The 26,295-nt window shown below is 42.9% G+C and overlaps 1 protein-coding gene across 1 annotated transcript in view; it reads right to left on the bottom strand.

Moving 5' to 3' along the window:
* The window catches only part of LOC115374602 (receptor-type tyrosine-protein phosphatase N2-like), a 274,717-nt gene that overhangs the window by 24,681 nt on the left and 223,741 nt on the right, over positions 1 to 26,295 (bottom strand). Inside the window, exons 15-19 of the mRNA XM_030073582.1 lie at positions 18,283 to 18,430; positions 13,793 to 13,866; positions 6,575 to 6,652; positions 1,425 to 1,544; positions 399 to 565 (exon numbers count right to left, since the gene is read on the bottom strand). Of these exons, the coding sequence (XP_029929442.1) occupies positions 399 to 565; positions 1,425 to 1,544; positions 6,575 to 6,652; positions 13,793 to 13,866; positions 18,283 to 18,430 (587 nt within the window). The remainder of the gene's footprint in view (positions 1 to 398; positions 566 to 1,424; positions 1,545 to 6,574; positions 6,653 to 13,792; positions 13,867 to 18,282; positions 18,431 to 26,295) is intronic.

Genomic DNA, 26,295 nt, shown 5'->3' with positions numbered 1-26,295 from the left:
GAGTGAGGAACGGACGACTCGACTAGGACTCGTTTACTAGGCCTCTCAACAACCTTTGAGGGAAACTTCCCAGAGTTTCTTCGACGCCTCACAACACCTCAGCACTTTCACTATCAACAACTTCACTTTCAACACCTGCTCAGGTTCCTTATGTAGTTCAAAGTCTTAATGGAAAAGAAAGGAGTTTCAAGGCAGTCTTCAAGAAAAAAGGAGGGGGGGGGGGAGAAACAGCTTTTACTTCGAGGCGAGTTCAAACAGACATCTTAAAAACAACGCCGACGTGTTTTGGCCATGCTGTGGCCTTCATCAGGGACTAACACACCAAACTGCAGGAAGAACACGACAGCTTAGTTTACAGATTGAAGCTGTTGTTCCGTTCTTCCTGAGAGGCTCCCTACCTGCGGAAGTCGAGCAGCGTCCGGCTGGTCTCCGGCACGTTCTGGTTGAGCCAGGTGAGGAAGTGGAACTGGGTGACGGTTCGCGTCTCGTTGGTCTGCATGTTCTTCAGGTAGAAGCTGCGCACCAGGAAGTCGTCGCACCAGATGTGTTCGGACACCAGGTTGACCTGCGGGGGGCGCACACACACACACACGCACCCGTGTGAACACATGCACGTTTAGGATTTAAGTAAGTCATGAATATGATACAAACCACAATCACATAAACTACTGAACACTCAACGTTAACAAGTTGCTTAGTTTCATGCAGAGTTTAAATCTTGCTTTTCTTCAAACAAGGTAAAAAAAAATCTGAGATAATCCCACTTGTTTCCAACGCTAATCATTTTGTTTATAGAACAGTTTTCTTGAATCGAGTGTCGTTTTTCTTGATCTTTGTCGGCTGATCTGCCTTCAACATATTTAGAATTGTGCCCGAATCTATACGTGTTAGTTCCACTTAAGGATTTTTTTAAGGTTAAGGATTTTTTTTTTCTGGGGACAAATATCAGTAAACAAGGCAGAATGGGGCAGATCAGCCCACTCGGATCGAGAAAATGACACCTGATTCAAGAAAATTCTGGAAACAAGTTGATCAGCGCTGGAAACAAGTCTCATCCCGCCGGCATTCAACACTGACTCTGAGACTAAGTGACTCGTTACGGTGAGGAGTGTGTGCAGGGCAGCACTTCCTAAAACCCACCGACAGAAACACTCCTCCAGTGTCTATTCCGTTACAGGTAAATGGATGAGATAGAAACTGATAGTGTGGACTAATAGATAAAGACAAAAATAAATATGAACTTCATGCTCCTTTAACAGCAGATATCTGCATGTCACATTACAAATAATGTTTTTTATGGTCTTTGCATGCTTCAGTGTTAATCTCTTACAGCAGAGAAGATATTAATTGTGCTATTTGTTCTGTAAAAGTTGTATTTAGACCCCCACCACCCATCTCAGTGGGCAGCCGGTGAGTCATTTTACCTCGTAGATGTGGTAGAGGTTGGATCCCTCGTCAGGCCAGTAATGGTAGCACTGCTTCACCCCGCTCTCAACGAGAGGCGTCAGCATAACAATGACCACACAGCCGTTCTCCCATACCATCTGCACACAAAACACACACAGAAACACACACACACACACACACACACTCGGTAAGACTCCCACCATTTTGTTCCGTGGTGGAGGCCGGTAATTGCCTCGTGACACACAGGCGCACCATCACCATCTTGCATCGACGCCGGCCTCTTGCTCTTTGAAGCCCCCTGTCTTTTTGAAATGCGGTATTTGTTTGTGGAGGAGAGAGAGAAAAACAAGCTCGTGTTTTCCTCGAAAAACAGGCGCCGACGCGCTTTCTAATGGCGTTAGCGAGCCGCAATATGCCGCTTTGCCATTGCTGTCGTTTAACTTGATGCTAATTTCCCACAGAAACTTGTGCCAGAGAAAAATACACTCACGACTTAACACTCAATATTTTTGAAAAGTTGCGGTCACTTTTCTCAAATTATCAGATGATGCTGTCATGCTGCAAAAAAAATACCCAACTTCACTTGTCTAATCTCGTGTTCAGTGTTAAAATCTTGTTTCTCTTTCAAAAAAAATCTGCATGTTGGATGAGATAATCCAACTGAAAAAAGTAAATATTTGTTGAAACAAGGCAGAATAAGGCTTAGGATCAGGAAAATGACACTTGATTCAAGAAAATTGTGGAAGCAAGTGCATCAGCGTTGCAAACAAGTGGGATTATCTCATCCCACTGGCAGATTATTTTAACCGTGGTTGAAGAAAACCAAGATTTCAACACTGATTTTGAGAATAAATGGTGTTTCTCTGTGTTTACTCCGTTACAAACTTTGATAAGGAACTACAGGCGAGTCAGAGAAGCGACGTGGTAAAAAAAAAAAAAAAAAAAAAAAAAAAAGTAATTGCTGTCGAAGCCGTTCCCTCTCCCAGCTGGGTCATTCCAAAACCACACTGACTGTGCGGTCATATTTTTCCTGCTGGCAGTCATATTCTCACAGCCGGGGGGCGGGCTGGCTCTGGAGATCCATTGGACTCTGAGAGGTAACAGTCAGCCCTTAATGGAAGCCATAAAACAATACCGCCCCGCCATCGCCGCATTAGATAATCAAGATGGCCGCACCTGCCGGTCGGTCAGGAGCACTGCCACACCCTGACAGAGATTTAATCGACTTTAATTGCGGTGGGTTTTGAATTACAGCACAGCCTCCTCTCGACCCCCGCCGCCTCTCTGATTGGCCTCGTGGATCCAAAGACGTGACGGTGCACTTTTTGGAGAAATTGTGTTAATTCAATTTGGCGGCGAGGTGCTGATGTGAGAGCTCGGAGGAGAGGGAACGTTCCCCCGGATTGATCTCGAGGTTTGTTAAGACGCGGAATGTGTTTAAACCTTTCCAGAACCCAGGGAGAGTTTTCTGAACGCCCGGCTGTCTGCTTCACATTCATATAGTCCCACACGTTAACACAGACTATCTCAGCTCAAATCTTGCTTTTCTTCAAACAAGGTAAAAAAAAAAATCTGCCAGTGGGATGAGAAAGTCCCACGTTTCCAATACTAATGAACTTTTTTGTCATGTGTCAAGTGTCATTTTCTTGATCCTAATGGGCTGATCTGCCTTATTCTGCCTCGCTTCAACACATTTATACTCGTTCCCAGAAAAAAAACTCCTGAAACAAGTGACACTATCTCATCCCACTGGCAGATTTAGTTTTTTTTAACCTTGTTTTAAGAAGAACAAGATATTAAGATGAGGTATGAGCCGAAATGCCCTGCTAAAATGCAGAGTTTTGGCCCGTTAGAGCCAAGCAAAGAAGCTGAAGAGCGACTGAAGCGGTTTGTGTGCATCGTTGACGAATACAAATACAGTTAAAGACATCCTGAGACACATTATTTTGCACATAGCTTAGAACTTTTGCATAATGCACATACTTAATACGGTGCTGAAAAGTCGCAGCTGTTTAAAGTCAGCGTCTGTACTCTGAGAGTGACTGTGTTTACGTGGTCTTTAGTATCCCCGGTTTTGATTGGGTTTTTTTAAGTATCCCGTTTTTGTGTTTGTGCATGTAAACACCATATCCCGAATTCAGAAACCGGGTTATGATCTTATCCTGGTTTCAAGAAACTCCAATAGAAGCCGGGATACTGGAGCATGAATACGCCTTATCGCGACAACAAGAGCTTCCCATTTTTGGAGCGATGAAGAGACTGAATTTTGCCTGAAAATAATGAAAGAACTCAACAAAACTACGTGTTTAGATGGCTGATGGTGTTTAGATTACTTCTAAATATGATAAATACATCACACTTCCCGCTCAATCTGTTGTAAACAAAAGATGTAAAAGACGTAAGACACGCCTGCGCAGAGAGGACGCAGTGATCGGAAAACGGGTTACTGGTATTTATCATGTACAGTTGTCCCTCGCTATAACGCGGTTCACTTTTCGCGACCTCGCAGTTTCGCGGATTTTTTTTAGTGCAATTTTGCATGCTTCTTTTTTTTTTTTTTTTCCTTACAGCGCATTGTGTTCTGCGTCCTGATTGGCTAAGGGACTGTAGACCATTGTCAATCAATCTCCTCCGTGCCGTGTCTCCTGTACAGTACAGAATGCGTTCATTCTATAATACTGGATTTGTTTTTCTACGAAGGTTTGAACTTTGAGAGTTTAAACAAGAGAGAAAAGTGAGAAAATGTTAATGCCTGTCTGAGAAAAGTGTATAAAGTGTGTAGTGAGGGGTTTTACAGCCTTAAAACATCTAGAATGATTGTAAAAAATAAAGCTGACTACTTCGCGGATTTATTGCGGGTTATTTTTAGAACGTAACTCCCGCGATAAACGAGGGACCGCTGTATACAGGGATATGAATAAGCGGGTTTCTCTGTGTTCCATGTAAACATCATATCCCGGATATGCTCAAAGCCGGGATAAGCCTCAAAACCGGGACCTTGTCAACACAGTCATTGTGGCGGTGACGTGATGGTTATCAAATTGTACTATGTTTCACGTGCTCACGAAAGAAGGAGGGCGCTTTTATAAAAGATTCCACTTTGAGGGGCGTCTCCTCAGTGACAGAAGATGCCGATTTCATGTGGACGCGAGGCCAAAACAGAGAGGATGAAGTTGCATTTTCTTAAAAAAAAAAAAAAATGTTGCTGTGTGGACGCGGCCCAAGAAAATGAGGAAGTGTGTGGATTATTTGCTCGGGGGCACCTGAGCGGTGGCTGCCGAGGGAGCGCGGGGGGCGTTTGGTCACGTGGCACAGAGCGCGGTGTAATGACTCTGGCAGCTTCTGATCAGGAGACTTGAGTCGTTGTAGGACACGGCCGTGCTGGCCGAGCAGACTGGGAAACGAGACAACAAGACGGCGGGAGAAAACCTGAGTGCAAAGGCTTCCAAAAGTGCTGAGAGCCCTCTTAGTGAATCTGAGATGGGAAAGAGAAAGAGAGAGAGAGAGAGAGAGAGAGGAGAGGAGGAGGAGTGACGGAGCGGAGGTGAAGAGAGGCAGAGGGGAAAATGGAGATGGGGACACAGTACGAGAGGCTGAACGGGATGGAGAGAAAGGCTGGGGGGGGGGGTTCGGGTGGAGAGGAGAGAGGCAGTGGAGGTGAAGAGGGAGAGAGAGAGAGAGAGAGAGAGAGAGAGAGGGTAGAGAAAGAGGTGGTGGAGCTGAGGGGAGAAAGAGAGAGAGGAGACGAGAAGCTGAAAGAATCATGCTGCGAGCGAGGGAGCTGTGAATGGAAGAGGAGGAGGAAAAAGAAGTGGATTTTTTTTTTCTGGGGGGGGTTATTGGCGGGATGAAGGGGGTGCAAAGAGAATGAACAGAGAGTGTCCTCCGCACCCCCACCCCACCCCCCACCCCCCGCCAGCTCCCCTCCTCCTGAAAGAGAAACGTCCGGAGCCTGAGAGGGATTAGCAGTGAGAGGAGAGGAGGGGAGGGAAAGGAGGAAGAAAGGGAGGGAAGTAGCAGTGTAATGGGGCTCCGATGAACTTTAAGGCCCCCCCACCCCTTCTCCCTCTCGGCCCCCCTCCCCCCACCAGCACCCATCCAACCTGGATATGTGTGTGTGCTGATTTCTCAACTGTTTCGCCGTCCTTTTGATGATGAAGTGTAAAACACGAAGCCTCCTTACTGCCTCATTTAGAGCGAGGTCATGTTTCATCTCAACACTTTTTAAATTTAATGGCCAAGTGGGAGTGGAAACAGTATTTTTTTTTTTTTTTTTTTTTTTTTATGGGGGGGGGGAGTTTTGCTATTGCTGTCAGTTGTGCTTGTGCTTAAGTAAATGTTGATCCAAGTGTTTTTTGCTTCACAACAATCGCATCCATTAAGGAGGATGTTTTTTCCAAAGCTCTGTACTGCACCAGTAACACCAGCATGAGAGGAGTAATATGATATTTTATTTAACTTATTTTTTGTTTCTTCAAAAGAGAAAAAAATATATTCTGGGTCCCCTCCTTTTAGCACTACGGTACACACACCATACACAGTGAAGGATGTTATTTCTGATAAACAAAAAGAAATAATTCACTCATTAACTTTGACTAAGAATGCATTTTATTTTTTTTTATTTTTTTTTTAATGCTCAAGCAGATCTTTATAGTCGTTATTTTATGTACTACTGAAGTCTAAGTAGCAGTAAAAGTACAAGGATAAGTTGGTGCACGTTTCGACCCTGGTGACCGGCACAAATGGGAATGCAGTGGTGGCAGGACTCGTTTGACAAGTGGACACACACACACACACACACACACACACACACACTGCAACTGGCCAGAATAACTTATTGATCTCCTGATCCGAGATTCAAACCCAATCTAACATCTGGGACAGTGGGAGAAGTGTTTCCCTCCCTTGCATTAGCAATGTGTCCCACTGTTGATTGGAGTGTGTGTGTGTGTGTGTGTGTGCGGTGATGGAGGAGGGGCTGTTGGGGCGGAGAACATGCTGGTGAGGGAGAGATTAATAACGACATCCACAGAAAGGGCCGGTCTCCCGAGTGGCGTGCTGCACTAATAAAAGCCAGCTAACTCTTGTTTAAGCGAGGAGAACGTATTGATTTTTGTTTGAGTGTGTGAGTGTGTGTGTGCATGTGTGTGTGTGCGCGCACGTTTACCTGCCAGAAATCAGCCACGGTGGAGGGCAGAGGGCCTTGAGTGGCGATGTAGGCTGGGTTCCTGGGATCGTGATCCATCTGAGGAGGGGAGAAGAGAAAAGGGAAGAGAAAAGAGAGAGAGAGAGGAGGAAATGTTATATTTTTACATAATCAATTCGTCACTTATCTCAAAGCTTAAAACTAAAAAGCCCAAATCATGAATAAATCGCTGTTATTATCATTTTTGAACTGAAATATTTCACCTTTTGAAACATCCCTGCGTGACTTTTCTCACCGCGACTTGCTGAATGAACCTTTTTTTTCCCCCCAATTTTCCAAATCACACGTGAAAATGAGTCTGCATTAAGCTCATTCACCCCCGTAAACGCTTGTTGGTCTTTTCTTAGGCGCTCTCCATCCACTGGCCTTTTCAGTTTTTAATACGGAGCCTGTTCCCCTTAGTGACATTCTCCCATTATAACTGAAATGAAAATGTACTTTTTAACCACAACTTTCTGAGCTAATTTTCCATGCCAGAAAAAAAAATAAATAAATAAAACTCAGATTGCTGTTGCTTTTACCTTTTCCTGAACAATAGTGGTGACCTCATAGCGTGCCAGAGGGTGCAAATAACAACTGCAACCGATAATAATCAAACAATGCTGCCTCTCTCTTCATGATCGCCCACTGGTTTCCACTTTTGACTGGTTATGTCTTGGACGGGTATCCTGTTTCAGCAGGACCTGCATCAAGTTAAGGAGCCAAGATGCTCCTTAAGCTGCTGCTGTTAACGGACCAGCCTCTCAAAGCGCTTCACAGTGTCAGCCTCACGTTCACCCAGGGTCTGTCTCAATCGAAGGGCTAGATGACGACTAGGTCGCAGCCCACGGTGCCCACGTAGGAGGCGTCCGACGTAGGTGCCGATATCAGGTTTACCGGAACTAAAAGTTTAGTGAATTGGGACGGTGTAGCCTGCGGAGGATTCCTACGTCATTATTATCGAGGCTTCCCGAAGCTCATTTGAGTGTTGCAGCGTGAAATGCCGAAGTATGTTTCGGAGGTGTGTCGGTGAACACCTGTGCATGAAACCAAACGATAAACAGCTTCAGCGCTCTCAAGATGGACAACATCGATTCTGATTTTATTTTGTCTTCGTGAAGATGCAGAAAATTGAGATAATTGTTACACCTCACAAACTGCAACAGACTATCCCAATTAAAGTAATTGTACACATGGCTACATTGTAACATACCTGATGCGCTGATGGTTGCTATGGAAACATCATGCAAAATGCCTATCTAACTCATCTAACTAAACTTGCATTTACAGGCGTTGTTCGGATCCAGTTAACAGCTAAACCCAATCTATGGTGGTAATTATAGGCATGAAAACTTATCAGAACGTCATGATATAAACATTAAGACGGTCTAAAACAGGCTTAATAATTCCAGCAACGGTGGCTGATGCAGAAATTCAACTGGACCGAAAGGTACCCTGGGAAGTAGGCTGTGATGTCAGCCGCGAAGCATCGTGGAGGTGTATCCTGCAAATGAGTCAAAAATAGGCCGGATCTGTCGGCTGCATTTGCAGGACCCCGTGCGGTAAAACTGAATTGGGACAGCACTTGTCGCGCCGCCGTGACGTAAGCAGCCTACAAATACGATCTGGGTAGCGTACAGCCTTTGAATTGGGACAGAGCCAGAGTGATGGCGGAGGCTGGCCTGCGGGGTGCCGAGCTGCCCGTCAGGAGCTGTTAGAGCTTCAGTGTTTGGCTCAAGGACAGCTCGTCACGCCCTGTGCAGGAGCCGGGGATCGAACCAGGAAGCCTTTGATTACCAGGCGACCGCTCGGCCTCCTGAGCCACGCCGGGCGCCGTACTGTGACGTAACGAAAACCAAAAGCACGGCAGAGAACTAGCGACTACTGTTGGGTTTTTGGCCTCCACAGCACCCAGACCTTCTTACATCGAGAATAATTTGTGCATGGGTACAAAGTAGGAGAATGACTGACAAAATATGACGTCTAATTCCAACTTGTTTCCAGAATTGTCTTGAATCAAATGTCATTTTCTTGATCCTAGTGGCTGATCTGTCTTATTCTGCCTCGTTTCAACAGAGAGAGAGAGAAAAAAAAACCATCCTGAAACAAGTGAAACTGCACTGGAAGCAAGTGGGATTATCTCATCCCACTGGCAGATTTTGCTTCACTTGTTTGAAGAAAAACAAGATTTTAAGGCTGAGATCGACTGAGCTGGGTTGAAGATGTTCTGCGGTGCACTTGTGAGGTCTGGCTGTGCTGCTACATGTGTGGCAGAACAATGTAAATTGACGTTTTGTCTCTGCACTAATCTCACCAAGACTTTATTCCTGTACAGTTTTAGTACTTGGGGATTATAGTGATTCTGAGTCTAAACCCCAGTTTGGGAAGTGTGTGGGTGTTTTTTTTTTTTTTGTTTTTTTTTTGTAAATATGTTAATTCGCTGTCCAATCAGGCAGGACTGGCAGGAAAACAAGGTCCTGCTGAGAGACTCAGCAGGGAGAGCGGCTTGGCAACCAGCGGAGTGTTCAGGGTTCTGCATCGGGTTAATTCTGTGTGTGAAAGCCCTCTATCCCGTTTGCAAAAGCCTCCTGATCTCCTGGTGAATCCAAAAAACTGCTACGCCATCGCCTCCTCCCCTCTTCCCATAAATTATATTTACATCATGGGCATTTTAGGCAGCAGGTAAGGATGGAGTGGCTGACTCCGGGACACATAAGGTAACCGATGCGTTTGTTGTTATGGGGATCAAACCTGTGATGGTCAGATTACAGGATGGCCTCGCTGAAAAACAAGAACACACTGCTACTGTTCATTATTTTTTAAACCTTCATTTTATCCCCTGTATGTAGATGAGAGTATGTGTAATCTTCTTTAGCTAAGAAAACTTCACACCTAAAGTAGCTGTTGTTGGCCACAGGGTTAAGCGCCTTGCTCAAGGGCACCTTGATGGCAGCAGTTAGAGTGGATGAGTGGATCTCATTAGAGTCCACAGGACTACTTCTCTAACTTAGACAATGAAAATTAAAGACGGAAAGAGTGGGCGTTGAGAGAGACAGACAGGAGATGAACGTGAGGCGAATATGTGAGGAAGTGAGTGACACTCCTGCCTATTACCATGCAAATTGTACGGTAAATGTAATAATTGGCAAGGCCAGTTTGGCTGGAAGCAATTACGAAGGGAAGACAGATAATTTTGGGGGCTTTTCCGTGCACAAAATTGTCCTTAATGGTTCTCTGTTCCTTTACGGAAGCCAAATAATAATACACTTCCAGTGAACTTAAAGTGTGGGAAGTTTGAGAACGACAAGGTACATCGGCAAAATGGGAGTCTGGGGTATTTTATCGTGTTAAACATCAATAATGACGATGTATTTAATGTTTTTTTTTTTTTTTTTAATGAAAGGATAGCTGAATGTGGATGGGGTGGGGGGGTGGGGGGTTTAAATAGTGGCCCATGTATTGTTTCAGAAGCTTTTCTATCTTGCCACGCATAAAATACTGGGGATAAACACTGAATATGCTTCTTGGTAATAGTTACTGCTTTGGCACCCAAACAAATTATCTTGATTTCTTGATTAAGAAATTATTAAAAAAAAAAAAAAAAGAAAGAAAGAAAGAAAGAAAGAAAGAAAGAAAGAAAGAAAGAAAGTATTTCAAAGCAAGAAATTAGTAAAACAAGAAACCAAAAAATTTGTAAAAAAAAAAAAAAAAAAGGAATAAATAAATAAATATTAAAAAAACAAAATTAGTAAAATATATTAATTACAAATAAAAAAAAGAAAATTACCAAACATTACCTAACCCTAACCCTAACCCCTCTAAAAAAAAACCAAAAAACAAACAAAAAAAAAAAAACGACAAAGTGAATTGGAATAAATCCTTTCAAAATAAAAGCATGCCAACAGGCTCCAGGGTTTCAAAGGGTTCAAAATATTGAGTACAGGAAGGAAAAAATCACCTCTATTCTCTTAAAAATCCCGTACTGGTCCAACTCTTTTCACATTGGCCGGCTGGAAAAGGACTAGTCAAAAAATGAACTTGTCCATGGCCATTCTGAGCAAAATAAAGGCGGCAAAATGTCTCTTGTTTCATCCAGGGTTGAGGCTGGTAGAATAGTAAGCTCAAGGAAAAACAAAGGCAAATAGATCGGGAAGGACAGGGAGAGAAGGAGGGAAATAGAGGATGGGAGGTAGAGCGAGACGGCAAGAGTGATAAGAGAAAGAGGCAGAAAAACAAGATGTTGGAAAAAAGAGGGAGGCGATACGACGAGAGAAGAAGGACAAACAGGATTCAACGAGAGGGAGAGATAGAAAGATGGAGACTGAAAAGGCAGGAGGACGGGAGGAGAAAGAGACGTGCAGGCGAGCGTTTGTACGCCTGACACACCTCTGGCTCTCTCGCTCGCTGATTCTTTCTGTGTGTCTCTATCTCGATCGCCCCTTTTTCAATCTCTCTGGGCACACAATGGGTCCTGACATCTGCACGACTCAAGCCCTGCTTTAATGACATTTTCAAGAGTGAATGTGAGCGTGTGTGTATGTGCATGCGTGCGTGGATGTGTGTGCATGTGCATGTGCATGTGTGTGTGTGTGTGATTGCCATGTCTATCTTTGTCTAACTGAGGTGAAGGAGCTAGTTGTTACTACACTAGTCTCTACAGTCTAACACCTCAGTGGGGGTGGAGTGTGTGTGTGTGTGTGTGTGTGTGTGTGTGTGTGTGTGTGTGCAGTCTGGCACTGTGGGCAAAGTGCTAGCTGGCGGCTACATGGATCAGCCCTGAGAAAGGCCTGGGTTTGTTAAATCCAGACATTTCCCCAAGTAAATAAAGACTCTGTTCTGTGAGAAGAGAGCCTCAGATTTTTATTTTCCTCTCCTTGCCGATGTGAGGTTTGGTTCTGGGCTTGCAGGAATTCCTGCTCACAACATTTTAAATTGTTAACTGCAAATATGTTCATCTCAACAAATCATTCAGTCTCATCCTCAGTATTAAAATCTTGTTTTTCTTAACCCTATAAAGCCATGTGCATCATATATGATACACATTTTCAATTCCGTTTTTCATTTTCAGTTTAATCAATAGTTGACCAAAATACTGTTGTATACCTTTGGACACTTCCCCTGTTCACCCTGGACCATACCATTGGCACTTCAAGTACATATCATATATCATACACCAGAAAGGTCGTGTAATAACATATTTTTTGAATTTTTTTTTTCATATATATATATATTTTTTGTTATAGGACTAAATAAAGGGTTCAGTTTCAAAAAATTGGAATTTTCTGCCAATTCTTTCATAGTTCAGGCTTTATAGGGTTAATCACAAGGTTAAAAAAAAAAAAATCTGCCAGTGGGAGGAGATAATCCCACTTGTTTCCAATGCAGGTGCACTTGTTTCAGGATTTTTTTTTTTTTTTTCCGGGAACAAATCTAAATGCTGAATGAGGCGGATCAGCCACTGGGATCAAGCAAATGACACATGATTGAAGAAAATTCTGCAAGCAAGTTGATTAGCTCTGGAAACAAGTGAGATTATCTCATCCCACCGGCAGAGACTAAAGTTAGGATTATAAAAGTCAGGGATTATAAAGCTATGAGGTTGATAAGTGTGGCTTTGCGGTGTTTTTACATCTTCACTCACACAGAAGTCATTCTGACAGTCAATCAAGGTTGTAATGTTGACATGCAACAGGCTGTGTGTGTGTGTGTGTGTGTGTGTGTGTGTGTGTGTTATCATGATAATATAAAACCCAAAATATTTTATCCACCTTGTTGTTACGGTATATATCAAAACCGGTAATCATTCCATCCCTAGTAGCCCCAACATCAAACCTCGCTTCATAACTCGTGCTGAGATACCGTCTCAGATGACATGCTGTTGTTGTTTTTTTTTTTTTTTTTTTTACCACGCTCAGGAATCATCTTCAGATGTCCTTTGTAAAAAGCCGGAGTGATAACAGACTCGCAGCGGCTCACAGGGGACTGCAACCCTCCAAAACATCTATTAAGTTTTACAGTTATTCACAGTGTGTTGGAACAAGCTCCCTGACGTGTTGTCTTAGCTCCTCTTCTTTCTGTCGGAGCGTGGGCGAGCGGGATGGGAGAAATCAAATTTTCGGCAGAGGAGGTGCTGTAAATAACCTCAGTGTGTGTTACCATAGCAGTCACATCCAATTGTCAGTGTGTGTGTGCGTGTGTGCATGTGTGTGTGTGTGGAGGGGAGGGGGTTGTGGGTGACAATGTGTGTATGAATGTGTTGCTCATGTTTGAGTGCATGCATTTGCCTGTTGTGTGGGTGTGTGCACATAAACTGTATGGGTGTGTGTGCACAGCTCTGTGTGTGTGTGTGTGTGTGTGCATGTGACTGTGTGCACTGCGTTCTCATTAGAGCGTGTTTACCAGTGTGTGCATGTACGGGCGTGCACGTGCGAGTGTGTGTGTGTGTGTGTGCTGCGTTTGTGTGCTTTGCGGTGTATGACAAGATTGCTCCATTGTTCTGTAAAGGTTTGTGATTCCTTCCTTCTCTCTCTCTCTCTCTCTCTGTCTCTTTCAGACACACACACACACACACACACACACACACACACACAGCTACTTTTTTGGTGTGCCGCCCAGATTTGAAATGCATAGCGTTTCTGTTGCTTTTAATGGAATACCACTGTATCTGCCTCAAGGGAAACGTAAAGCCACTATTCCGACACTGGTTTCCAAATTGATACACTCACTTACTGAATTCACATGGCTCTTTCTTCCCTCTTCTCCTACAGGCTGCTTCGCCGCTTAAAGCCACGCTGCACCAAGAAGAGGCCGCGGCAAATCGAGCGCGCCAAACAGTAAACACAAACTACCGTCGAATTAGCATAACCCAAGGTCAGGAACAATCATTTCCCAAGACCCCATGGATCAATTTTGTTTTTCACAAACCAGAAAGCGGGCCTAGAGCCGCGCGCGTGCCCTTCCCCACGCCTTCCCCGAGCGAATACTCGCCTCGGGTATTTGCTGTAAAACAATCATTAATATTCATGATGCAGAACGTACACACAAGCGCGGGGCTGCCGCCGAAGCTAAGCAAGCGTTGCATCAAAATTTATATTGTACAGCGGCGGGCTGCCTTTGTTCCTCGGCGGCCCTCGGGGACCGTGGGAGCCCGGCGTAGCGGCGGTGTGAAGCACAGCGTTAGTATGCAGAGGAGGTACTCACGATTGGGCTGGCATTGATGTAATCGGAGTTGCCTTGGCTGTTCTCCACCTTCAAGGTGATCCTGGAGTGATCATCTGGAACACAAATGGAAGAATGCGTTGGATTTGGTTTGAGGGATGCAACAACTCAGTGGCCACACAACACACAGGGACGGAGTTTCCTGGCAGTTCATGTGACACACACACACACACATTCACAGCGTTTTCTCAAATGCGAGCAATGATGTATATACCCATGAGTCTTGCATGATGTTTTTACAACTCCATAATTTTCATTTCATCACATGCATGTGCACATTTTATTAGAAGGGTCAGAGGTCACGGATCAGGGTGGAAAAATAATCGATGGCTCACGATGCCGTCTTGGACACTCAACCATCAGACTTAAAATATTAATTTCACTTAAGTGTTGACTTGGTTTTCCATTCTTAGTTATTCTTATTTTCCATTAATTTCTTTATTAATCCATGCCATGTCCTCCTACACCTTCAGATGGAAAGATAAGAGCTAGGCCAACAACTCCCATAGACTTCAAGTCTACCCACAGGAACCAAATGACTGGACGTACAGAGGTGGAAATGGTATTGAACATCCTGTCTTGGTCTGGGTAAGGTGGAAAACTCGTGTTTTGCCCAAAACGTTGGAGTATTCCTTTAAAGACCTACTGTGATGGACACAAACCAAACTCCTCCTCACTTTGCTCCTGCTAAGCTTGCTGAGAGTGACAGTGTGATATCACAGGACCCAGGGTGTGCTGAAACTGTAGTTGAGCACACTAGAAAACTAGATAATTCAAACGGCCACTTAAAGTCTCCAGTTACACTAAGAACAATTCTACAAAATCTTCAAAGAAGCCCTGCGAGGAAAACCCCGTGGTCAAAGACCGACTCACTCCTGACAAACCGAATCCCCTCCCTGCTTTTCCCTGCTGACAACCTGGATTTCATTAAGCCTGGCATCGCTGCAGAGAATAGGACAGCACTTGTTAAGGCGGGCTATTTCCACAGAAGCTTAGAAATTTTAATCATCGATGAGGCAAGTGCGGGAGAGCTTTGCTTGAAAACTAATTTACTGCCCTTCTGTTCACTGTAGCTGCTCTTGCCCCCTGGGTGATAAAGGCCAGACAGAATACCTGCAGAGTGGTTTCCAGAGGTTATGAGGTGACTTTCCACCACAGTTGACCCAGTAATGTCACCACCTCTCCCTCCCTGGTCTTTCTCCTGGTTTTATAAGTGGAATTTTGGTCGAAAGGACGCGGTAATACTGTTTTTCCTTGAGGCGCCACATCTCCGACGTCCTTTGTAACCACTATCACGGGCCTCTTTGTTGATCCTTGAGGGATCGAACAGTAGAGGTTTTGCAAGCCTCAGTACAAGGAGAACAGTGTGTAGGAGATGAGGTTAACAATAAAAAAAAAAAGCTCCTGCACAGTATCTGCTGAGTTTTGGAGTTTAAAAACTTTTTTGTAAAGAATATCTCAGTGCGAGGACCTTCATCAGGTCTTTGGTAATAGTTGTATTCAAAGATAAATCAATGAAGAAGTCTGTGGAACTGGAACACTGCTGGATCCTTTTGTGTTTCGCCAAAAGCAAAAGTGCAGGGTTTTTGGAGCCTGTGAGCCAATCACTCTGCTTTTTTACATATACAGTATCATATAATTTAAAGTGACATATGACGTGGTTATTACCAGCGCTGGGGTGATAACAAGTTACTGATTCACACGTTTTGCGATGACAAGTAACTGTTCGTTTTTTAACGTTTTTAGCGATTTGTTGCTTTTGAAAATGTGATTTCTGTTACCTTGTTATTTAAATCCATGACTTGTTGGTTCAGCTACTGATGTCGATGTTGTTAATAAGTGAGCTGGCCAAAAATGTGTGTTGTTGTGTTGCTGTTGTGCTGGGTGCCCGCTGGAGCAGGAAATGGGGTTTGTGCAGCAGCTTGCACTTCGAAGTATTTATGCAGGTTTTTTGTGTTTTTCTAAAAATCGAGAATAAATCGGCTAAAAACACGTCATCTCGATTGAGGCCGACTTCTTACTTTTTACCTGTGCATTTGCTGTCAGCAAACATGTAAAATCATTTGGTCAGTCTCAGGTGTTTCAACAGACTGAAATAGAAGTTTTGTTGCCTTTGAGTTGATAGTGCACTCACTTAGTTTGTTTTTCTCAACATCAGTGCAGAAACGTATGATGCTGCAGAGGTTATGTGGGTTGTGATCATGCCTGTAGACGTCACAGGTGGTGAACGGCACTTATGCTAACCTAAAAACTGCTGGTATTTTTTTTTAAACACAGCTTCTAAACTGATGAAAATCCACTTCTTTTCCACTTCTTTTCTGCCAGACAGTGTTCAAAGGCAAATATTTTAGACCCCATTCATTTTTGCATCGAACCGAAAAAAGGGCGGATCTGGAATCTCTTATTTGGGCATAAACTTGACATTACCCTTTTCAGGTCTATCGCCTATAAAGAAGTGTCTTCTTCCTTTAATTGCTCTCTTTATGGAAATTCTCTTGTCTCTGAGGTTCAAGCCCAGCAGGAGGGCCGAGTCACTAACCACAACAAAACCCTGATCCTCTCATGATGCCTTGTACGATGGTGCATCCAGTTACCATGGAGTTATGAGATTATGATGGTACTGGCTACCATTGTGTGGCCCAGATGAAAACCACTAAAAATCAATATGTAAATGAAGTGTTGCATCTTTAACAGTTACCCCTCTGATCATCCACACATGAGCAAAACAAAGCTTTTATGACAATTTTGTTTGCTAATGACACTCTCCTTTACATTGATAATCATAAGCTGCCAGTGCAAATCATTATTATTTTTTGCACTTCGGCTGCTTACAGTCAAGGCACCCGGTAGACGTGAGCGGTCATTTCAACATAGTGGCAGCAGTAAAACTGAGGGCTGTTCATAAAAAGGGAAAGTGCCTAAATGCCACAGACTACCACTAACGATGGTAACCCTCTTTTATGAATAATGGCCATTAACTCAATAATGTTTTTATCACCTGAACAGGTGATGTGCAGCAGCTGTCACACATGTACAGCTTACATGAGGAGAGTGCAAATAGGATGCAGTTGAATTTAGGTGAAGGTGTGAAATCAGCTTTTGTTATCTATTATTGTGCATAGTTGTATTTCAACCGTCTTTGTTGTTGTTTATCAGTGATACTTTAGATTGACTGAGTTTCCTGAACTTCCTTTGATAAAACAATTTTACCTTGATCAGCAAACATGTTGCAAATTTAACAGTGTCACTCTCTGAATACTTCCTTCTTGTTATTCTAGTCTCTGGTATCTGGGGATTAGGGTTCAGCAAATATGGGACTGCTGAAGCTCAAAATTGATATTTTTGAATGAAAACTGCTGATACTGATATTTACAGACAGCCAGCATCTTAGATAATTACAAGACATCATTTTGTAGGAACAGTCCATTAGAATCACCTCAGACTAAGGGCTTCCCATAGACAAACAGTGCCGTATTGATCAAACAAACTGCAGTGTAGTGTAAGTGGATAATACCAACTGATGGATTTCTGATCAAAGACCAATAACCGGCCGATATACCTTCAAACTAATACATCAGAGTGGTCTTGGAGAGTGAGATAAAGCTATAAAGAGATTACTGTAAACATATGGATAAATTGTAGTAGTAGTAGTAGTAGTAGTAGTAGTGCTATTTTTTAAATCATTATTACAGACCTTTTGATTAACCCTCAAGCTCCATATATCCATTTAAAAGACAAGTGAAGTCATTCCAATAAATTCAACTTTGTACATTTTCAAATTGAAGCTTTTATACTATGGGAAACATTAGTTTTAGTAGTAATTGTAATATTTAGAATAAATTTATAGAGTTTTGGAAAAAGCTGCATACAGCACTTAAGTAATAGTTCATTACCATAACAGAAAAAGTCCCTTACTACCTGTAAAGGTGAGTCCTGCATTGAAAAATGTTCTGAAGTAAAAGTATGTCTTGTCAGTAACATGTAGCTCAGTGTGAAAAGTAAAAGTGGTCATTGTGATGAATGGTTCCTCTCTGAGAGTTAAATTATCGATGCACTAACCTGCAAAAAGCATTTTAATGTTGTAGCTCTATCTGCTCCATATCCTGTTGTCTAGTTTACACTCGAACAATGCAGCATATCTGATGTTTGGCATGGAAAAGCTTCTTCTGCAAAGTAACTAGTGACTCCAGCCGTCAGACAAATGCAGTGCAGGAAAAAGTAGAAAGTCTCGCTGAGTGGAAATACTCAAGTAAAGTGACAGAACCTCAAGACATGAGGAAATGAACCTTGTGAATTCCCAACGCTGCCTTTTGATTTGATCACCTTTCTCTTTGGTGGATTAGTTCTAAGGTATCTTTAAACTGGCCCACAAATTACCATCCAGAGTCACAGAGAGAGAGAGAGAGAAGGAAGGAAGGAAACATAAGAGAGAGGGATGAAGACGTAAACGGAGGTGACGGTCCATCACTTACATGCAACCACAGCGCTGGAGCGGTTCTTCTTGGCGTTTCCGTCCTTCAGGCCCACGGTACAGGCGTTGGGTTCGGCCTGGTAGGCACACAGCGCCTCCCACTCCTTCTCCAGGCGGTCCTTATTCTTCAGGTGATCCTCCATGTAGGACTGAAGGAGACGAGGAGACGAGACAGGAGAGGAGAGGAGGTGAGGAGACAGAAGTTGGAGGCTCACCAAACAGTTTCAGTTTAAAGTTTTGCTGGGATTCTGCAGATTGGATTTTTGTGTTTTCCTCAGTCAGACCTTTAAGCCTGGTCTGTTACCAACCACACAGCACTGTTTTTAATATTTAGATTCACAAATCATTCCTTATGTTTGTGTTTTCATCTGCCTGAAGCACCATTTGGGTGGGATTTATCATTTAGATGTTGAGTCGCAAACAAGCCGACAGGTAAATGTTAAAAATTCAGAAACTACCCTGTGATTTTCACTTACTAAACAAACTTTGCTAAACCTTGTGGCAGACCGTGTCCTAATACTATTTGTGTGTTTGTTTAAACCTCAGTGGAGCGCCAGATGGGTGGGGTTTACTGCATCAACACAGCAGGTATCTGCGGAGTTGTCAATCAAGACAAAATCGACATTCAGGTGCTTTCCTGTGATTGCCTTTAAACTTTCCGTTCATGTGTTGTCCTACGTGACAAATCCCACCCATCTGGTGCTGCACTGAGGTTAAAACAAACACAAAGATAAGACTTATTTGGTTTAATCTTCTTAAAGCGCCAGATGGGTGGAGTTTACTACATCAGGACACTTCAGAAGGTGTCGGCGTGCTTGTCAATCAGAGACACATTGACAGAAAATACAGACAGACGGTGATATATCAGGTATAATCCTCTGATTTTCTAAACTCTCCGGGACTCATTAGATCATCCGATGGCCCACCCTTGTGGCACTCCATGTATGTTGAACCAAATTATCAAAATTATGCAAATTTACTGGACGTAGTTTTGGCATTAGTCAGTGAAAACTCATCTCATGGCTCCCACCTCTGTTAAAAAAGCCTGTTCACCCAGTACCTCCAATAAATTCATGTATTCTCATATGAATATTCAGCAGTTTTGCTCTTTATCAGCGATCTGTTCCAGCGATCCAAACCTGGTGAGGATCAGCTTGTTTTTAATCAGCTTGAAGCAGCAGGTGGGTGGGGCTGTTTGATTCCACAAATTTTGGAATTGGTTCCGGTTTCAGTTCCAAGGATTCGGAGGTGATTTGACGCCATGTTTTTTTTTTTCTTCAATTCTCCGTTCATAGCAGATCTTGTAAAATAGACAGTGCGACATTACATAATAAACTATTACAGCTGATGTTTGCCTAGTAACACTCAAAGAGCAGCAGAGCGGTCAGGCAAAACTTGGGCTGCAAACTCTGGCATGGTATTCGCAGAGATTCATTTTTTTGTTGTCGTGCCTCGTCAAATTCTTGTCCATATCTCACCAACCAGGATTGTGAGGGATATTTTTTTATTTCAAACTCTCACTAATTCCTCTGAAAGTTGCCTACGATACAGTAGCTTTGAATATGCATGTTGGGAACATGTTGGAACACCTTTGGAGTTGACCCTCCATTCCCAATCCCTGGAATAAAAGCATGACTTCTTATTTCGATCGACTCCCAGGCCTCGCGTGGGGATTTTACCTCATCGGGGCTTTTCAGGGCGGGTCAGTGATGCTGTCGAGACGAACATGCAACAGGTGCTAAAATCTCAGATACTGTTCAGTCTTATGTGGCACTTTAAAACAAATGAAAAGACTCATTTGCAAACACTATTAAACATTGTTTTACCAGCAGGTGATCTCATCGGACACCCCGCCTGCACGCCTTTTAGCACCGAGGCGTCTTCATCGGGTTAGGAATAGCTCCCTAAAAATGACAACCAATTTCAGCCTGGCCATTACCTACCACACCGTATTCATAATTAAGGAGGGCGCTGTGACTTTGATCAACTGCCGGCAAAGAGCCTGTCACATGGAAACGTGGAAAAAGCTTGCATGTTGTTCGCTGTAAATCTGTAGGCGGACTGCGTCACTTTGTTTCGGCAACCTTGGAAATCAGACGCCCAGGTGTGGAGGGTCCAAGTGTTTGTAACAAATGAGGAGACGAAATGAGGCGGTGTGGTTCCTTAAATGGCCCCCAAGATGATTTATAGTGGCAGTTACAAATGGGGATGATCTTAATCAGAATTAGCTTCCAAAAAAGGCTTAATGGCTTTCTGCTAAAAGGAGAGGAGTTTGTTAAAAATGGAAGCCGACTTGGCCAGACGTCCGACACTTGATAGATAATGGAAAAATGTCTTGATCAAATGCAGATGATTGGTAATTGTACAATGCACACACACACTCGCACACACACGCACACACACACACACACACACACATACACACACACACACACACACACACACACACACACACACACACACAGACTCACACACTCAACAGCAGATACATAATCCTTCGTATCAGCTCTTTATTACATTTGGTGCGGCAGCGCTGCAGCTAAAAGCAACAACGATATAACAGGAAGCCGTGAGCCTCCACCAGCATTCAGCCCCTTATCAACCACGGGGTCAGGTTCACACACATGCACGCACACACACACACACACACACACACACACACACACACACACACACACACACAAATATAATACACAATCCATTCCTCTAGATAATAACGGTCACACACACCATCTCATATCTCATAAAAGACAGAAACAAACATGTAAGTACAAACACACTCTATATGTTAACACACACACACACACACAAACACACACTAGATGATACATGCACAGATACAGTCAGAACACGTATATAAATACAGGCATGCACATACAACACACACACGATGCTAGGAATGTAACACAAGATGCAGAAACATACAGTCTCGCATGATGCACACACACACACACACACACACACAATCATGAAACCCTCACATACAAAACATATGAGCTAATACACACAAACTACACCTACACATACACTCACAAACAAACACATACACAAATACAATATCCATTAACAAACACACACACATCTCCACACAAGACATGCACATGCAAGCAAATACACAATATACACACATGATAAACACACACACACACACACACACACACACACAATCCACATGCACATAATATGTAATATGTAAACTTACACACAAGACCACACACACACACACACACAAACACACACCAAATGCACACTCAAACACACACAATTCCATGCAAGACATGCAAATACACACACACACGCTCATGTACACAGTAACACAGGCAAACATGCTTGTGCACACAGTCCTGCACTGGATATGTACACATGCACTTTCACTCATACACACACACACACACACACACTCAGAGTCCTACATCAGATACCCCCCCCCCTCCCCACCTCTAATGCCACAGTAATAGGGTTTTGTGGCTGTGTAAAGGGATTATTGCAATCCAATCAGGAGGTGCTGAGATCACCATGTGTCGGCCAAACACTGAATAATCCCTTTCCTGCGGGGGGGTGGGGGGGTGGGGTGGCGGTGGGGGGGGGGGCTCCCAGCTGCCAAAGGTGCTCAGCGAGGCTCTGCTGCCGCCGCCATTGTGGCTCTGACGCACCACTCCGGCACCTGTGATGAAGTGCATCACCGAGGCCCGGCGGACGGGGATGATGATGTAATGCGGCGGCCGTTTGGGATGATGGGAGAGCATGGGGAGGTGAAGGTGGGAGGAGCCGCAGGTTTCAGAAGCGTAACATCAATAATAATAATCGTCGCTCATCTCCGACTCGCAGGAGAAGCTTCTGCAGAAATACAGCAGGCTTCTGTCTCAGCACCTTACTTACTTGTTTATTTTATTTTATTTTATTTTATTATCCATCACTCAGCACCTTAACTGTTATTTCTTAGAAGTGGTGATTCCATGGCACCAAATCAAGTCGGATAGTCACCGAATCCCATTACTGGGCGTCAGGTTCTGCCACTTGGTTTCCTGGTTCCATGGTGTCAAGCTTACCCTGTGCCACACCATCTACTATCTGTATTTTTCATTTTTCATATTTATTATTTTCATCAGTATATCTTACATTTCTTACATTTCAACACTTAAACATCTCATATTCTCAGGCTACTTTATTGTATATACTTAGCCCTTATTGTCTTTAGTGTATATATTTCGCATATTTAGTCTCTATTGTATATACTTTTAATTTAAATTTTTAATTTTTTGTTTTTATTGATGATGCTGCTGTAACGTGTGAATTTCCCAGTCTGGGATCAATAAAGTACCGTAATTTCCGGACTATAAGCCGCTACTTTTTTCACACCGCTTTGAACCCTGCGGCTTAAACACGATGCGGCTAATCTATAGATTTTTACGGGCTAACGGCCTCCAGGGGGCGCTCTAGCAGGAAGCGCAAGAGCAAGACAGACAGGTGGAAGAGATGATGCGCCGAGGAAGACGCTAGTTTGATTGTGTTTTGAACAGTCATTTTGCGCATCATGCACACCATAGATGCACACACCCTCATCATGGAAAACACACGAAGAAATGCGTATGTTGCAGCTTTTAAGTTGCGTGATGAAGAGGACAGCACAAGCACAAATTCGCCTCGAGACGAAAGTGACATTGAGAGCGACAACGAAAGAGAGACTGGGAAAGTGTGTGATGAAGTCATTCTGAGGCTATTCAATTCCGACACTGAAGAAGAGGACTTCAGTGGTTTTAGTGCGCAGGAGGAAGATGAAGATAGCGATCAATGACTTTTCTGGTAGGCAAAAAGCCTACGGCTGGTAGGCTGGTTATTTTTTTAACCAGCCGTGTTACTGCCGTTTTACTGTCGCTGTACTGCCGTGTTACAGGCGCTGCTCGGAAAAAAAGCATTTATTTAAGTAAAAATAAAAAAAAAAAATATTCTGTGTACCATCTTTCTGTGTAAATATCTCATGTTACAACGTGGACACCTGCGGCTTATAAAGAGGTGCGGCCTATATATGTACAAATTCTTTTTCTTTTAAATTTAGTTGGTGGCGGCTTATATTCAGGTGCGCTCAATAGTCCGGAAATTACGGTATACCTATCTATCTATCTATCTATCTATCTATCTATCTATCTATCATGGACATCGCCTCTGAGTGTTCACGCTTCCTTTAAGAGAAATCTAAATTTTTTTCTAGTTTTGTCAGGTCAGTTTGTCAGATGGCTCTAAATACTACACTACGTAGTATTTAGTCTAACGTAGACTAAAAACCCATCTCTTTGGTCTGGCCTTCATGTAGTGTCTTATAATATTATAATTTTATTGTTTTATAGGTACTCTATTTCTTATTTACTATTTCTTATTTTATCTGTATTTGTTTTATTATTTTATTGATGGTTTCTGTATATTTTATTCTACATTCTATTTTATTGTTTTTCACATTGTTTTTATATTTTACTCAGTATCTTAATCTTGAGTTATTTTTTTATTATTGCTGTCTTTATTGTTTTAAATCGTTTCATATTGTTTTTATATTTTACTCAGTATCTTATTCTTGAGTTTTTTTTTTTTGTTTTCTTGTATTGCTGTGTTTTTATTGTTTTAATCTTTTTATTCCCTCTCTTGTATGATCACTCTTATTTCTTGATCTTTTGTTTTTTTAACTAACCATATTTTATGAGTGTGCATCGGTCTCCTCGTCCTTTCACTTCTTATTTTATGTTTATTTGTCAATCAAGATGTAAAGCACGTTGAATATCATGCATTTGTTTGAAAGGTGCTATATAAATAAAATTTGATTGATTGATTGATTGATTGATTACCCATAAACGTTGGCGACTGTGGTGAAAGTGAAAGCCATGGAACATAATGAGAGATAGTTGGTGTTATATTTTATTGTATTCCAGATGTACGGTTGCAGTCGGGAACAAAATGCTGCCACATAGAAGAATGTCAACTTCACAATCTGAAGCTCTGTGATTGGGTGTTTCTTGAAGCAGTGCACTGTGGGACTTGTAGTCTTGTAACAGCGTCTTTTTTTTTTTTTTATCAATAAGTCAGAGTTATTTATTGTTTGTAACGAGTTTCACGCCCATCTAAGTGCTGAAATGTTCAAACTGCTTTTGAGAAAATGAATGAATGAGATTTTTACTTCTGGAACTCAGGCCCGCCCGATATAACCCCGCCCACCTCGCGTCTCGATTAGGTGCCGCCACGCAGGTGCGATGGCGTCGGCATGAGTAGCAGAAAGAGAAAGGAGTGGCGGGAGAAAAAGAAAATTGCTGAAAACCATAAATCTTGATCAGCCAAAAGATGTAAAATATAGAGGGTGTTCGCCACAGTGGTGTGTCCACCCTGCACTTCCCAGAGGTCACCTGTCAATCAACCAGCGTGGGCGGGGCTCGGATCAGCCCTGTTACTGCCCAGTTCTTCTTCCTCTGTTTATTCCAAACAAACCACAAACATGAACGCATCACTTCCCGTGCAGCAGGAAACAGCCGCCACACACCGAGAGGAGAAACTATACGACCTGGACGTAAGATGGATCACCGCAATCAGCAACAGCGAGAACCAAAACGTACATTTATTTACGTCAAAATATTGCAAATTATCAATCAAAGTCACCAAGATCTCTGCAGTGGGATCTGATCAGCACCGGTCTTTGATATTTTGGGATTTAAGCTTCCACTTGCTCATATACTGTGCTTGTAAGATAACATACGTAAAATCGAAAACATGCCGTCTTTACATTTGATGATTTTCATACCCAAAAAAATCCCAATAAGTCGTTTTTCACCATGAATTATATTCTAGTCCGGGTGGAGGCTTGACGCATTTAGACCAGCGGTTTTCAAAAAGCGAGGTCCAGGGATCCTTGAGAGGCTTCCCGAGTAAAATGAGGAAGAGTTTCATTTCACAACCGTTTCATTTACCCAAAAAGAATCCAAGACACAAAAATATATCGGTGATTAATTTAACATTATGTTCTCTAATCTCCCAGCAGTGTTCTAAAATATCTTTTCATCTGAGAGTCTTTAAGCGAATTTCCAAAGAGGGTCTGAGGGTTAATGAAAGTCGTGAAAAAGTTTGAAAAATTCAGACCATGATGCACTGCACTGAAACGCCTCACTGATGTAAAAAAAAAAAAAAAAAAAAAAAGAAGAAGAAAACAGATTTATTCTTCTTGTGCGGAAGAGTCAATGGGAGAATTAAGACTCAACTCAAGTTCAGGGCTGCGTGGACAAACAGGACAGCGCTGATCAATGTGCCGCTGAATATTCAACGGAACAAACTCAGAGTGCATTAACCCTCTGATGCATGAATTATGAAAGCCTGAATCAAGATGTGTTTTTACTCTCCTTAGGGCATGAACACTTTTGTGAGTCTCCATACTCCTTTAAGGATGCAGGACTGGTGTTACCATGTCATTCTACTAGTATTAATATGTTTTCAGCAACAAGAACTGACAGTCTCTGCATAAACCTCAATGGAGGGGAGCAGCAGAGAGCATTCTAACAGCTGATATGCAATTCCACCATAGAAACCAATGCATTTAGGAGAAAATGACTTTGAGACGGGTGACTCTGACTGGCCGAATTTCGAGTGAACGCTGAACTTCTTCGTCTTTGGCGTTCGAGTGATGATTACACTGTACATTTACCTATCAAGAGTGCAGGGTAACTTCCGGCAGGTCAGCTAGAGAGCTCCCCCAAAAAAAAAAAAAAAAAAAAAAAAAAGAAAAAATCCACCCCTAACAAACAGAGCTAATCTCCACAGAGGCTCTCGGTGCAGTATAATCTATAACACTTACTTGGCCAGCAACAAAAGACAAGATAATGTGCTTTATATAAAGAGTCGACTAATCCTCTTAAGACACAGGCAGAGAGAGAGGAGAGGTGGGTGGGGTGGTGTTGGGGGGGTGGAGGGGTGGGGGGGCTCCCAGTCACATGGGATGAAGTAATACATTAACTTAGATAAGATGGTGAGAGCTGTTTCTCCTAAA

The sequence above is a fragment of the Myripristis murdjan genome, chromosome 17 (genome assembly GCF_902150065.1).
Source record: "Myripristis murdjan chromosome 17, fMyrMur1.1, whole genome shotgun sequence".
Lineage (NCBI taxonomy): Eukaryota > Metazoa > Chordata > Actinopteri > Holocentriformes > Holocentridae > Myripristis > Myripristis murdjan.
This window is presented reverse-complemented; position numbering and strand designations above follow the sequence as displayed.